The 16,307-nt window shown below is 42.0% G+C and overlaps 1 protein-coding gene across 4 annotated transcripts in view; it reads right to left on the reverse strand.

Annotated features, from left to right (window-relative positions):
• Positions 1–16,307, reverse strand: part of adamts6 (ADAM metallopeptidase with thrombospondin type 1 motif, 6) — a 57,282-nt gene that overhangs the window by 11,672 nt on the left and 29,303 nt on the right. For all 4 annotated transcript variants that reach the window (XR_014598872.1, XM_084034478.1, XM_084034477.1 and 1 more), the window contains 8 exons: positions 15,718–15,863; positions 14,067–14,130; positions 10,678–10,780; positions 9,125–9,258; positions 6,166–6,289; positions 5,322–5,402; positions 2,849–3,012; positions 1,467–1,605 (listed from right to left, as the gene is read on the reverse strand). Coding sequence is in view for 3 of the 4 variants with exons in the window: in XM_084034478.1 (XP_083890604.1) it covers positions 1,467–1,605; positions 2,849–3,012; positions 5,322–5,402; positions 6,166–6,289; positions 9,125–9,258; positions 10,678–10,780; positions 14,067–14,130; positions 15,718–15,863 (955 nt within the window). In the remaining variant the exon portion in view is untranslated. The remainder of the gene's footprint in view (positions 1–1,466; positions 1,606–2,848; positions 3,013–5,321; positions 5,403–6,165; positions 6,290–9,124; positions 9,259–10,677; positions 10,781–14,066; positions 14,131–15,717; positions 15,864–16,307) is intronic.

Genomic DNA, 16,307 nt, shown 5'->3' on the forward strand with positions numbered 1-16,307 from the left:
GGTAGTGATATATTAAACACCGCTTCATGATTAGCTGAGCTAGCCGTATCGAATTGGTTTGTGATTAAATAACATTTTTTACAGATTTAAAGCCCCGCGCGGTCAGAGACACAAATTAGATCATTTGGATCAACAATGCAAAGGCATGTTTACAACACTGGAAAGGAACGTGTGTGTGTGTGTGTGTGTGTGTGTGTGTGTGTGTGTGTGTGCTCCCCCCCCCTTTTCTAAGGAACAGCTTCAAACTTCTGCTCCGGACTTGGAAATCCTTCCTCAGAAAAACCCACATGCTTATTCAGTCATGCTTTTACAAAATATTACAAACCCGTCCAGGCCACACTTGACAACTGGGAAGAAACACTATTTATTGTTACATGAAACCCATTGCTTTTGGGCTAAAAGGTTTGGTTTAGTCATTCTTGAGGCCATGGTCAACATTTCACTGCGGTTTTCAGACTCCGAATGTTTGACTTTGTAGGACGAGCGCTGTGGAAGAGCGTCCGTATCTGTGTGCAGCGCTGGCAAACCAGAAGCTATGCGGAGCAGCTCATTCACAGAAATTACACCATATTCATTACTCTGGCCAAAATATGGAAAATATACATGTTGAATTTATTAGAGGGCTGGATCTCCAGATAGAAAGTAATGATTTTGGAAAGCCATCGCAAATTATGATACTGGGTTTCCACACACTGCTCTTCAGCATTTGTGTAATTATTGGTTGGGGAATATTTACAGAATGACACACACACACAAACACACACGCAAGATATGAAGTATTACATATTTGGGAAGGTTAGAAGTATTCAAGAAGAATTCAAACCCCCACAGCGTGTTACGCTATTCAACACCAGAATGCTTGGAGTGCTCTTTTTTGCAAAAAAGGCAACTGGTGGCCACTGGAGCTCAGCAGAAGGTCGACACGGAGAAGAAGGAAAAAACGTTAATAATGAAAACTTGTACGGCAAGTACTTTTATCTGCTAGTCAATGCTTTCACCTTCAATGACATTTTAGGGGGCAGGCGCTTTCCTCATTCATCGCACTAAAGAAATCTATTTTTACATGATGACAAGATCTTAACACATAATAATCACCTTTTCGTCCAAAAGTCAAAAACTCAATGCATCTCCCAAACTGAACTTCTTTCACTGCCGGCTCTGATATTTAGTAGGACTGACTAACCCAAACCTCTCCGGCAGCTCCTGATGATTTCAGCGTGTATTTGCTGCTCACAGTGGTGAATAGAAGTGTTAAAGCTATATTTTTACTGAATATCGTCCGATAACGATCAGCCTGTTTTGGCTAAATTTGGATTGGACGTTTAACATTTGTGTGACACCACACATCCTGAGCTTCTTTGCTTCAGATTTCACATGGGAAAGGTTGCCGACAGCTATTATTCTGTGACGATTAAAAGTCCAGAGGAGCAGAGTTACTGCAGTTAAGGCGTCCAGTGCTGACTTACCTCCAGCACAGGTAGCCGAGCATTCAGACCAGGGCAGGTGGTGCCAGGAGAAGCCCACCTCGTTGTCACCACTCCCCGTACGCTGGATGGGCACGTTGAACTTGTAGCGTATTCCCAGGTTCTGTTCCTGAAGGAGGACCTGCAGGTAGTAGGAAGAAGAAGAAGGTACATTTACTACAATTTCGAAACAAACTATTGATTGTAGCCGCTTTAAATGCAGTTGGTTTACAGTTGGGATCAGTGAGGCTTCTGGTGGATTTATATTAGTCTGCTGTGCAGATGGAGACCGGGGGAGTCGGGCTTCGTAAGCCACAAAGAAATGACTAGTGGTCGAGTGGCCAGTTGCTTGTCTATTCCAGTGGTGCTGTGTGGTCTGGTATTTTCAGCATTCATGTCAAGGCAGAAACCACATAGTATTATAACAAAAAACAAAAAAAAAAACATGCTCAGTTGCCTCACATTAACACAAACATGCAGAGAATCTTTGTCATGAAATCTATTTAAAAAACGATGCGCGAGAAAACAAAACAACAACACAGACGCTCTGCAAATCAAGTGACACAGTTGTGTTCAATACCCGCACACAAATAGCTTTTAACCCCCAAATCACTGGATGACGGTCACCTAAGGTTAGCAGCCAGATGTTGAGTTTAAGTACACTCAGACCATCAGTATCGGTATAACATGCAGATGAATAACTATAGAGGTTGCAAACTGAGAGGAGTGATTTCAGGTATCCAAATATCCGGAAATTAAAGTCCTCCGAAGGCGTCTCTGATTCTGATGAACCTGTGAAAAACCCCATTGTACACTACCTGCCTAGCAGCGAACAGCTGACAGACACATTTAGAGACTAGCTGGTGAATATAGTGGAGCGATTAGCAGCTAAAGATACAGATACTTCCCCAAGGAGTTGGTGGAGACCAAAAACAGAGCTAAAAGAGTGACTTGTATTCACCAGATGGAGACAAACAGGAATCCCAATCAATCATCGTGTTGCTCTGTATCTGCTGAGTGACGCTTTTGTTATGACTTGTTTCCGCAGCCCACAATTGGCCAAAGAAATCAGTTTAAATTGTCCAAGAAAACAACTGTGTTTCTCTGGTAATTTTGAAAAGAAAATGTTCAACAGTTAGGAAAAATACTTCCAATTGTATGTCAATGAAAGTCAAATAAAAATGATGATGTGTCACTTTTTACTGTGGATAAAAAAAATGTGGTATTTCAGGATTTAATTGTCAAGGAGATTCCAGTGTTTAGTTTAGTCAAAACTTTACAATACAGTAGGGACAAATACTTCCAGGACCAGCTGCTCCTCCCACTTTCTGGCACATGCAATGATGTTTATAGTGCATGATACACAACAAAATATTATTTATTACCATGACAATCAGGTTTTCAGTGGTAGCTCCCAGCGCCTCTAAAGACTCCGGCTCATCAGAGGGTCTCTTGTAGTGGAAGGCCGTCCCTGCGATGTCAAACTTCCTGGGCCAGTCGATTGTCCACGCTCCATTGATGTAGTAATCATCCAATTCAGATTTCAGAGCTAGTTAATCAGAGAAAACAGGAAATACTTTTAGAAAGCTCGAGCAGGACAGAAACGGTAGCCCAGACAACAGGTGGAGACAATCATTCGGTGTGATGTCATTGCCGTCGTTCGTCGGCGTCGCCTACGACTCTCTGAGCAGAAACACACACACGTGCACGCACACACGCTCTACATGCAGGTCTAATTTAGGAAAAGAGAAAGAAAACACACTTCAGGTGAAAGCCTGGACGAATCTTGTGAATACCGCTCTGTCTGGTTGTCAAAACAAAAGTTGGTCTCCAAGCACAACAGATCTGAAAATATCCACTTTCTCTGCATTGAAATGGGGCCAAATTCAGGAGAAACAATCCAACCGCTCGCTATTCTGTCTCTCTGGCTCGTGCCCCGCAGATTCCCCTTCTCTTCCCTCCCTCAAACAATAGGTTACTGCTCTTTAAAATATCACAATCCCCCTTCTCAATAATTTCATTTTCAGCACATCTGGCACTGATTGCGAGCATTGTGATTTTGTTATTTTGCAGTTTACACAAGTCTCCACAGGCATCCCAGTCTCTATTTTTACATTGTCTCACTAAGTTGGAGCTTTAATAAGACATTTTTCTTTTTTTAAATGCAAACTTTGCTGACCTAGATAGCGGGGCCTCAGACAATGCTGCAAAAGAAAAATATTATCTTTATCACTGGGGTCACAGATGAAATTCATAACAAAGTTACAGATTGCTTGGGAGGGAAAATCTAGTCTAACACAATAGCCAAAATTGCACTCTTTAAACTTTGATATATAGTCATCATATCCCCTATAATCCTGGTGGACCAGGCAGCTGTCACCACGGCTCTATAAATCTGATGCAGCTCTCCGGTTCAAAGTGTAACGTAAGCCCTCCATCAACACCACCCGCTATAAATTCAACACGCTGTCGCATGTCTTTCTCTTGCTAATCAAAAGACACAGAACGGGCTTGATTGAATCCGGTTGTTTGATTGTTTTGGGTCCGACGCTGCCAGTGTTGCAAATAGTTTTTGTTTAGTCTGGAACGGAGCGGATGAGTCTGGTGCAGAGACGGCCATCACATGTGTTAAGATTCAGGGTATTTTCTTTTTTACAGACTCTGTTTTACGGCTTTACATTAGGCAACAGGAGATTTAACGATGGCGTCTTCTAATTTGCTCTTTACAAAGACGCATTGGAAATCCCCAGAAATGTGGTCGACAGAGAACTGAACAGATAATATGAAACAGCTTGATGTTGCAAATGACAATTCACAGAGCTGTAGTGAACTAAGGGGCAGCTGGTTGTGATGGATCAGTAGTGAAACAAGACTAGAGTCTACAGCCGCACTGCGAGGCAGAACTTAGGCACTGTGACGCTTTCAGCAAAATGCATGCAATGTTTACCATGTTCACCAGCAGATTAGAGTGCAGCTGTTGTTAGTTTTGTTGGTATTTGGTCGTAAACCAAAGTGGATAATTCATCCTGAGGGGAACATGAATGTCTACACCAAATTTCCTGAAAATCCATCCAACAGTTGTCAAGACATTTCACTTTAAACCACAAACTTCGACCTTGTGGTGGCGCTAAAGGGAAAGTTAGGGGATCACCAAAGTCAGCAGGCTTCATCCTATGGGAACCACGAATGTACAAAATTGTTTGCCAATTCATCCTTTAGATATTGAGATATTTCACTGGATAACTACATTTCGTTTAGCCTGCCGAAGGTGAAAGGAAATGCCAGGAGATTCCCAAAGTCACCAGGATTCAACTTCTGGGGAACATGAATATATCTGCAGCAAAGCTTACGGCAATACATCTGATAGCTGTTGAGATATTTCACTATAAATCAAAAATGTCAACCTTGTGGCGGTGCTAGAGGAAATGCCAGTTCGACACCAAAGTCAGCAGGCTTCATCCTCTGGGAACCATGACTGTTTCTACAAAGTACTGTGCCAATCCAACTAGTATATGCTGAGCTTTTTTACTGGATAACTAATATGTTTGCCTTTGCCAAAGATGCTAGGGGAAATGCCAGGGGTTTCCTAAAGTCATTAGGATGCATCTTCTGGGGAACGTGAATATCTTTACCAAATGTCATAGCAATCCATCTCATAGTTGTTGAGATAATTTACTTCAGTCAGTGAGTTTCATTCCTCTGGGGACCATGAATCTTTAAAACAAATTGAATGGCAATCCATCAAACAGGTTTCTGAGACATTTCAGTCTGGCCCAAAGTGCTGGGCAGACACACATTGCGGTCCATAAATGTCACAAAGATAATATCGGTGTCGTTTCTAAAAGTGACATGACTTACCGATGTAATTCTTTGACATGGCGACTTCTTTGATCTCGATATGAACGGATCCCTTTGGGATCTGGACCACCTCCATGTAGCCTGGAAGACGAGGACAGGGATCGTTAAGGTGCTATCTGTCCCACTCAAACTCAAAGGGAGGACATATAGAATAAATTCCAAATCACCCAAAAAGGACAAAGCAGGAGGACAAAACAATCCCCTCCCTTTTTTTTACAGTCACACACACACACACACAGACACACACACACACACACACACACACACACACACACACACACACACACACACACACACACACAGTATTTTTAGATGGTTTACTAGCCATACCATAGAAGGAGAAATATGTTTTCTCTCTCTCTCCTGTTCTCTATAGACAACCTCAGGCGAAAGCCAACACCAAGTCCCTATCTCTATTCCTGATTTCTTCACTCCATGATGTAATTAATGGGGAAAATATTATGTTTTGATCTACATTCTGACAACATAATTCTAAATAGCCAAAAACATATGTTCTGTCAGTGGGTAGCAAAGATAAAAAAGAAAGAAAAAAGGCACTTTTCCATGAAAGATTATCTTCCTGGCTTCGTGGATGTTTTGGATAAAAAGCTGCTTTGCCTAAAGGGGTGATGAGTTACTTGTTTTCCTCCCAGTCCACCAGAACAACAGACTTAACAACAGAATAACAGACTTAATCACATGTGGTGGTTACTTAAGCTCCTCCTTTGAGTGACTCAAACACGGCCGAGATCTGCTGTTCAATGTATGAACAGAGATCTGCGGTAATAGAAACCCGAGGTGATACCTAAAAACGCCATGCGGTGGAGGCGGTTACATGTCTCACCTCCTCTGGGCAGCGAGTCGTTGAAGAGTCCCTCCGTTGCCTCGCAGGTGCTGCCGTCTCCGCCGCACACACGGCATCGATCTTCTTTAGCATCCGAGCTCAGGATGTTGTCGCAGCCCACATGCTTTGAAGTCAGAGAAGGAAAGTTTTATTTGAAGACTTGAAAATGGGAGGGGGGGGGGGAGGATTTAGCAACAATTTACTGTGAAAATAAGCGCTCGGGTAGTTTTTTTGGACCTGCAAGTAGCAGTACAGGTTTGTGTCGTGGTTTCAGCCTCGTTTTCAGACGGGTTACACCCCGATTCATTACAAACGGGAATAGTTCCACATTTTTGGGGAAAGAGTTCATTCACTTTCTTGCCGAGCGTAAAATGAGATTATTGATGCAAAGCCAGTTAGCTTCGCTTAGCTTAGCATGAAGATCGAAAAACAGCTAGATTGAGTCTGGTAGTATAAAGATGGCTTATTGGCATAACACCAAATGTGTATTACGCCAATGCACTATTCACTCCTGTTTGTTGTAAAAACTATAGTGCCCAGCTGAATTCTTTTATTTAAAAATAAATAAATATATATATATATATATATTTATATGTATTTCATGAAAATAAGAACAAATAAAGAATAAGTGCCGGACTGCTCCTTTAACACAGCTACATTGATCACTGCTGTAATTGCTGGTAACTTGGCAGGTTTTTACATAAATAATATATGAGAGCTCGTAAAACGTGACAGTGTTTAAACTAAACTAGCAGACAAAACGTCGCTGGCTGAGTAAACATTTTAATTTGTATGGAGCCCATTAAACTACTGATCTGTGCTCAGTATCGATTGCTTCTTCACTCCTTGATTGGTCCAGTAAAGCTTCGGAGCTTTAAAGCTGCAGCGTCAGTATTCAGCAGATTCAGATTCAAGATTAAGTGCTATGTTTTCATCATTATTTGCCTTTAAGGCCTCCAGATGTCTAAGACTTATTGGGGCTTTTGCAATATGACAAATATTTGTTATATATTAAGCCCATAGTAATTTTCTAAGTGTAGGACATAAACATGAACGTGAGGTTTTTTTTACTCTGAAAACTATATTTCTCATTATTATTATATTTTATAAGTATTACAACAATAAAGATGAACTGAACTGGACCAATAATCTTATTTTATGGTTTCGTTAACCTTTATTTTCCCAGGATAGTCCCTTTGAGATCTCTTTTCTGAAGGAGTCCTGGCTAAGATGGCAGCGTAAAAAAATGTTCACATAAAAGCAGAAATAACTTTCAAACAACAACAAAAAAAAAACTCTTACAAACAACGCAAAAAATGTCACATAACAACTGGACAAAAGAGAACACTGGAAAAATTGTGATGGCCATTTTCACTACTTTCTTACATTTTATAGAGCAAACAATTAAATGAGAATAATTGTTGGTTGCAGCCCGACACTATATAAAGCATGAATGTCAGTTAAACGAACTAAAAGAGGCCCAGTTCCAGTCTAAACTGTGTGTTATTGCTGTGTGACTACACAACTGGGAGGATTACTGTTCCACTCCTCCTTTGGATCTCCCAGTTCTTTCTACTCTTATATCACTATCTCTCTCTCTCTCTCTCTCTCTCTCTCTCTCTCTCTCTCCAGCACCTGTAAACAGCATCTCAGCTTTTGAGTGTTTCTGAAAGCTTTCCAAGCAGACAGTGTTCTAGAGATTTATCACAGCGTGGCAGCGAACCCAGAGAGCCGGCAGCCTCTGAAATATAACGACACGCTTGATTCAGAGTGGAAATAAACCTGCAACGCTCCTTCGGTGGGGAATATTCCACCTCGTACAATCCCTCCTCCCATTAAAACACGCACCATGTTGTGTTTTTATATTAAAATCAGAGTAATGTCGCTGGCATGGACGCTGCGTTTTCACGCCAAACCGGAATGGAATGGTGCGGTCAGGTGGAAGTCAAAGCAAACACATCTCACGAAACTTCGCACCAACCGCACAAAAATGATTTATGCTCACAACAAAGAAGGCAGCGGCTGCCAACTCCTTTTATATATATATTTAATTTATATATACGTAAATTCATTATTCAATCGCAACAATGATTTTTGTGTTTTATTTATCACGAAACAATCCCGTCTGAGGCTGCAGAGCCCTGATAAGAGGAAGTCACTCCATCACAATAAGACACAATCAGCAACTCAGAGTGCGATTGTTCTTCACGGGAGAATCAGTTTTGTGCTTTGGCTTCGTGTTTACGCAATCAGTAGTCTGGTAAATTGTGCAGGCAAAGATTTTAAAAAAAGTCAGTAAGTCAGTAAATATACAGCTAACATCTCACTCTAGCTGTCATTTGACAAAATATCAAAAGGTCACAAACAATCCCAAGATCCAGCCGAGGGTAACGTCACCGTGTGGTGTGGCATTATAACATGTCAGGGCAGGAGATGCATGATGTCGTTACTGAATCCGACATGTATTTCACATGCAAATAAATCAATATTCATACCGGATTCGATTTGGCACGGTGCCAGTTATTGCATCAATGTGTCCTGCAAATTAGCCTGATGTGAAAAAGCATTGATCCCATATTTACTGTAAAATGTAGAATCTGTTGTCAGTGACTTTTCTTTCTATCTCCCTTTATAGGGAGACGCTGTGGAAACAATAAACATCTCAACTCAAGAGGCTTTCAATCACATCTTATGGTCTTTTGCTCACGTGACAACAGACGCTAACTCCGAGCGCTGAGGAAGACAGTGTCATGCGAGTGAAAGCACCGAAAAAACCCCCCAAAAAAACACAGTAAGTTGACCTTGACTCAAGAATTTCTTGTAAAAAAACAAAACAAAACAAAATGATTATCGAGCATGTTTCGATTTGTACCATGGAGTTTCTAGCTTTTCTGCTAATTTTAGAAATGTATATATATATATATATATATATATATATATATATATGGTGCTTCCTTACCTTACACTCTCCATTGATGCAAATGTCCAGAGAGTCGGCCTGACATCGGGTGCCATCTATGACTGCAGGCGAGCGCTCTGTGTAGAAGTTATAGCCCTCTGCCAAGCAGTTCAGCGCACAGGGCTTAACACCACCTGGGTTACACAGAGTGCAAACAGACAGAGCACATGGTGATCTAGAGTTCAGCCTGCACAATGCTAATAGCACGGCTCCGAGATAAACAACACACGGGGAGCAGCAAACATCCCCCTTTCAACTTGTTGACAATAGTAACCATGTGGGGGGAAGTCAGCGGCGCGCTGACGTCACTGTAACGCTGACGCCGGCGGCGGCGGCGGCTGCCAACAACAATTACGCTGACATCAACAGGGCAGGTTATCTGCTGTTTACACATGACGGCTCGCAGCCCGCGGTGCATCTGGAGGTGACGGATTTGACAAAACAGACCTCGGCGATAAAAGAGATCTGACTCAAGCTCTTCCATCGCTGGAAGAAAATAAAAGCCGTGTTTACATGCTTGGAACTTTTATCACCTTTTTCTTTTAATTTTGTTTTATTTTTTTTTAGTGAAGAGGATATTTTCCATCATCTGCAGGCACAGAGGAGAGAATGACAAAAAGCATGTGCTGCTTAAACTCCTGCCAATGACTGTGATAGTATGATAGCACTTGCAACCCCGGGCCAAAGAGCGGAGTCCTTCTTCTGTCGGGATGGTTTGCAGGAATCTGAAGAATTCTGTACTCATCAAAGAGACCGTCCCACTAACTGGCGTTAACCGGGTACACGAGACAGGCCGGCCTGCAGGCTGTCATTGGTGACGCAAAAAGGATGACAGGAAGATTTCTACAGCTCAGCACTTGGGAAAAAAAGTTGAGATTAGAGGTATGAAATGTTCTGCAGCCAGTTGCATCAGATAAACCGAAGCCTCGCTATAAAGTAAATGTTTACTCAAGAAAGGATTCACGCATCACTAAATTAAGGCGAAGCAGCTAGCAGAGTGCTATTTGGTTCTGCATATTTACACGTTTCCTATATAAGCAGTAAACTAGAGAGGGACTTTTTCACCGATATTGCGCTTACGGTAGCCAAAAGTGCTGAATGTGCGTTACGCAACCGAGGACAGTCTGCTCTCGACGAATCGGACGGGATTCTTATATGTATTCATATATTATCTGAGTTAGTGACTCCTTGTTTACACATGAAATCAGACTTCTTCAATAATGTACCCCCAATGACTTGAACTTCAAAAATATATATTATTTAAATGTTGTTAAATCTCACATACTCCCTGCAGTACTCCAAAGTACCTCTAGGGGTACTTGCATCCCCTTTTTGAGAAACACTGATTTAACATTACTCAAATGTTTATGGTACAACTTGATATCGCGTTCATCCGTTTCAAACTAGTTATTATTTACTGAAAACGTAAGACGCCACACACATATTCATTAAAAACCCCTGAAAGCATATTTTCTCAATCAATCATTTAAACCGAGTTTCAGAGGGATTTACTGGATTTACAAACAGCTGGTGCAACCCGGTCCTGAACTCACCACCAGTGTAAGGCTTCCAGTTGTAGTATTTCCCACGGAAAGGCATGCTGTCAAAGTCGGCGCACTGCTTCTCACGGAAATCACGAGATCCCGCAGGGCAGGCCTGCAGAAAATAAAATAAAACCAGTTCACATTTTAGAATTTGTGATGCACCAGTATCATATACACTTTACATGACTGCTAAGCATTTCATTCATTTCAATACATTATGAAAAGCAGTTCAAAGATGGATAAAATGGATAATATGTCTCTTACTTTTTCTTTTTGTTTCATGCTTTATTAATCACAAATCACACAAATGACGTAGCGCTGCATTAAGACTTAATAATCTTTAATATTCATGAAATAGACGGTGCCTGGAAGCTGTTTTCTTTTGTTGTTATTGACATAAAAACATTTCCTAGTAAGTATTAAAAACCGATGGGGAGTAAAACAACACAGACTTTTCCAATCAGTTTGCTATTAAACTGCCAACATTACTTTGACACAAAAAAAGAGACTTATGATGGATTACATAACGCAAACAAGTTTTAAGAGCCTGGTAATTAATTTTCATGTCATATGAAAATTAATGGAAAATGATGCATAACAGGAACGATGGGGGGAAAAAAACATAAATCGGGAAATCTGTTGCATGCATTCAAAAAAGTGCATGATTTGTAGTAAAGGAGCTAAAACTTCAGTGATGTTTGAGATGCAGGCTAGCATGTTGTTACCATTAGTGAATTATATGCAATGCCTGTTTCTTTACTCTGGGAGGCTTTTATTTGCATAGACAGCATCATTATTAACAACTGGACAAAGTCTGCATGAGACGTCCCATTTTTTTTTTCGGACACTAAAACAGACGTGCTTCTTGGAACTCCAAATTCAGAACAATGTGTTTTGCATTTGGAGTTTTTTTGTGCTTTGTTTTCATGAGTGGATGTTGCTCCAGTAAGTGGAGGTTTGAGAAAAAAAGAAAAAAGTGCAAAGAAACACTTTATTGGTGTGAAAAGGTCCTTAGAAACCCCAAAACACTCTCCCCCGGGACAAATAAAAGCTCTTGGGTCAAAGCGGTATTTCACATGCTCAAAGTGTTCCACGTCGGCCTCGGCCTTGGGGAAGGCCCGAGTCGCTTTCATTACCACTCCAGGGTTTTGCCAACATGGCAGCTTTAAACTTGCACATCAAACATGCAGATTGAGTCCGAAGAGACAGAATAAATATTATCACAAGTGTGTGTTGAAATGACGACACGTGGCCAAATGAGATTTACATGTTCCAACACGTGTTTGCAAAAGGGGAAAGGACTTCAAAGAGACATCGGTACACTACGAGGAAGGGTTATCCATTAAGCTGTTAGGATCCGATTAATCATCTCGTCCATAAAAAGAGTCACAAGGACCTCAATTTGTGACTGAGACGCCAACTTTTTACATAAATCATGCAGACGAGGGAAATGTGTGCAGGATTCTATTCTTCTTGGATTTGAATCATCTTCTGGGGGAATGTTTTGACAAAGCAAGTGTTGTGTTGCCTTCTAGTTAATGGTCATAAAAATCAGCCCGAGGTGAAGCAGACACAGTCCCGCAGTGTTATTTGTGTTAAACGGTTAAAAGATTACCATGATCGCTGTTGATGGATTCATCCGCTTTCTATATTTATGTGACAACACATACCTGCCACGGCACATCCCCACACCCAGAGTCTCCGGGAGTTAAACGGGAACTGATTTTAACACGTCAGGGTCAATTTACTGGTAATGATGAGTGCTACGCAACCTGTGAAAACATTTGTGCAACCTCTTCTGTGGAAGCTTGTGTCAAGTCTGAGAAAACGTTTTACAACATCACTTCAGTAATCTTATTTTTGGGCTCGGGGAATGTGGCGTGCTGGCGGCACAGCTCTGGGGATGTTGGTTATTCCACCACTTTGGTCCAAACTGAAATATTTCAACAGCTATTGGATGTTTTGGCATGAAATTTGGTGAAGATGTGGACGAGGCCCAGACGACGAATGCTACTGACTTTAGCAATTCTCCGACTTTTCCTCGAGCGCCAGCATGAGGTTGACTTTTGCTGTTCTAAGTGAAATGTCTCTTTTATCAGGTTTCCTTTTAGCAAAATGCTGAATGAACTTGTCTTTGTCCAACAGCTACGCAAAGTAAGTTAATACACCTAGGGCTTTTATTGTGAAGGGAAAACGGAAGGATGGAACTGGTCTGCGCTTTGCTGAGGTTGAAAGGAGTAACTGTCCTTGTTCTTAAAATAAGGAATTCATGCTACACAATATTGTGTTAAAGTAACATATTTGTGTGAATTGATAGCCACCAGTGTGTGAAGGCATTGAGTCTGTACTATAACCTGCATACCTGACCTATAACCTGTGTCTGCATCCAATCAGAATGGTGATTTCTTTTCCATTAGCTGCAGCATGAAGCATCAGCCTAATGGCAGCAGCACTACAACATAAAGTCACCTCCCACAGGACGGACGTAGTAGCAGGATGGGAGGGAGGCGCCATTAACTAATAATATCTGACCGCTGATCAATTTAAAAATAGCTGGGATACAAACCTCAATTTTTATGTCAGTGTGTGAGTATTTGTCATTGTATCGACATCTGGTGCACACACACACACACACACACACACACACACACACACACACACACACACACACACACACACACACACACACACACACACACACACACACACACCCTGGACAAGGTGTGGTCAGTGTGATGAAATAGCGGTCGGGATGTTGTTTGTTTTCCAAAGAAAACACTGCTTGCTCTCAGCTGTTATTTTTAAGACTTGCGGTTAAACGTCCACCAGGGCCCTAACTATTTAAATTTTCACCTTGTGAAAAAAAAGCCCACCTAGAAATAGTTGAACAGAGATCTCAACTTGCAGCCATGTTAAATATTTGTTTAAAGCTTTGCTCCAGACCTAAAAAAAAAAAAAAAAAAAAAGCAAAAAAGTGAATTGCTTCTCATGAAAAACGCTCTGCAACTGTCATCATGGTCGTCTCAAGCGAAATGTCACAAACAATATATGAACTATTAAGTGACAAAGAGATGATTGAACCTACAGGGGAGGAATAGTGAATCACGCCTGCTCGTTTCCGGGAAGAAAACCTGTCAGAAAGCTTAAAGGCGAGCGTCGTGCTGCTAACATGCTCCTTATAAAGCCTTTAAGATAACATGCTCTGCAGGAGAGAGTCGTTTCTATGACGGGCCAAATCCATCCCGGGTCAGAATGCCTCAACTATCTGGGTCCCCTACACGAACCGGAGCATCCATCAAGAGGACGGTTTAGTTTCCAAGTCACTTGTATACTTTGCTCTAAATACCAAGCGGACAGAGTAAACTGGGGGAAAAGGCAGAGAAAGGAAGAAAACTCACGTCGGTGTTGCAAGATCTGTAACGCTTCCTCTCTCCGAGGCAGTACTTCCCTCCTCCAGACGGGCTGAGAGACACAGGACGATTGGATGAGTGGGGAATTTTAAAAGCAGTGAGAGGACACACTTCAACACATCAAGCACCGTAAATCACAAACTTCTTCAAAAGAAAATCACGTTGGTTTTTGTGAGTAAATGCGGCTCATGAAACGGGCCGAAAGAAAAAAAAAAAAAACTAAAGAGAAAACGTCTCTGCCAGTAGACAAAGTGTGTGTGTGTGTGTGTGTGTGTGTGTGTGTGTGTGTGTGTGTGTGTGTGTGTGTGTGTGCAATGATTCATTCATGAAATCCAAGCTGCTCTAAGAGCTCTTAAGTGTGACATGACATTTAGATTTGGGAGAGAGACTCCAGTCTGTAACCTCTCTCTGTTTCTATCGTCTACTCTTCGCCACACATCCACTACATCTGTGAAAGGGTTTGTTTTTCTTCCCTTGTCATCTCTGTCCTTCTTCTCACCTTCATTAGCCTCCACTTCATTTACAAAGTGAGACAGGCTCCGTAATGAATGAGTTAAAGGCTGCTCCTGGCTGTGTTTTCTCTGCCTCCCTCCTCTTTGCACTGATGCCTGAGAGGCAGCGATCACCTTACACAGGTGTTCCACATTATGCCGGAGCCTTTTTTTCCTTCTTCCCTCTGGTTCACCCTGGCTCTTTTCTCGTGTCTTCCCATGACATGTCTGACGTAATAGCTAGCTTCCAAAAACGAAGGAATGCAAAGATGGAGGGAAGATAAAGATCCCCCCCCGAACGTCTGCTGGCCAAGAGAAAGATGCGCTGGACGATGATTTGCCTCATGAGGCCTCAAAACGAAACTGCGATGTGCAGACGAGAGCGAGCTGCGTGACTTAACTGATTGCACATGCTACATCGCATGGGGACATACCTCTGTGCTTATAGCTACGTTAGGACACAGCGCTGTCCAGGACAACCTTGAATGACCCCTCTGTGATTTGATGTTATTCTCTACAGAGAGACGTCACTTTTGAAAGAAGTGAAATCTTGCTGGAATAAGACCAAAACGTATCCTTACCACTGAGCTTATGGCGGCTAACAGAACACTTTAGGTAAATATTGCTGCATTACAGACTCACGCTGCACCGAAAAGTCCAACTAATACACTGAAATAATGAGACAATATTTGTATTGTATTACAAGTTTTCTGAAATTGTGTGTTAAAAAGAGGCATTACGGCAACTTTTGTGAAATCTACAGATGCAAATAGAGAAAGTAGTAAAATAAATGTGTGTTTTGGATGATTTAAAAATCTCAAAATTGAGCGGTATGTGAAAAACAGCTTGGGGTCGACGATAAAAAAAAAAGGAATTACCGTTTTTGAGAAAAAGTCATCACATAGAGCTTTTACGGAAAAAAGCCACCAAGGCAGTTTTTCCGAGGGAAGGAAGCATTTACCCCTGGAAATATTTGCCTCAGAGACTAATTAGCTCTACTTCCACTCAAGTGTGACATACATCCACACAGCACACACACCCACCCACCCACACACACACACACACACACACACACAAAACACACACACCTGTAGGCAGGAACCTGGATGTGTGTGTTCAGCTTGCTGTGGCTTACTTTGCCTACTTACGCTGGGCTGTCACAGTGCCTCATGGAGGAGGACACACCGCCCCCACAGGTCCGGCTGCACTCCCCCCACGTGGACCAGGGACCCCAGCCTCCGTCCTCGCTCTGAGGCCAGGTACCGAACGCTACACACTCCCCCTGGTAGCACCACTGGCCCAGGGAGGAGCAGAAACACAGCCGAGAGGGGGACAAGAGGGGGAAACTTTGGTCAGCAGGCCGTAGAGCTGAATCATTTCTTCACAACAAAACTCTTCACAATAACATTATTACAACACAGAATACTTAAGTGTCACGTTTATGGTTTTCCAACGGTTTTGAACTCACAATAAATTCAAGTGCATCTGTGTGCAGTGAGATGTAGACTATACAGAGTCTTCAACATTCACTCCCTCTCTGTCTCACACACTGGGAGAAGGTTGCCGTTGGTGTGACCTCCGCCTTATGGAGGCTAATGTAAGTGTAAAATCTTATCTGTTTAACGTGCATATTTGTGGTTTTTCCCATGCTACCTATTTCCTCGACAGTGACAGTGATGTCATCACAGCGAGGTTTCCAGGCATCATAACCAAAACCCTGTGCTTACCAACAGAATTT

This window comes from Eutrigla gurnardus, assembly GCF_963514095.1.
Source record: "Eutrigla gurnardus genome assembly, chromosome: 19".
Lineage (NCBI taxonomy): Eukaryota > Metazoa > Chordata > Actinopteri > Perciformes > Triglidae > Eutrigla > Eutrigla gurnardus.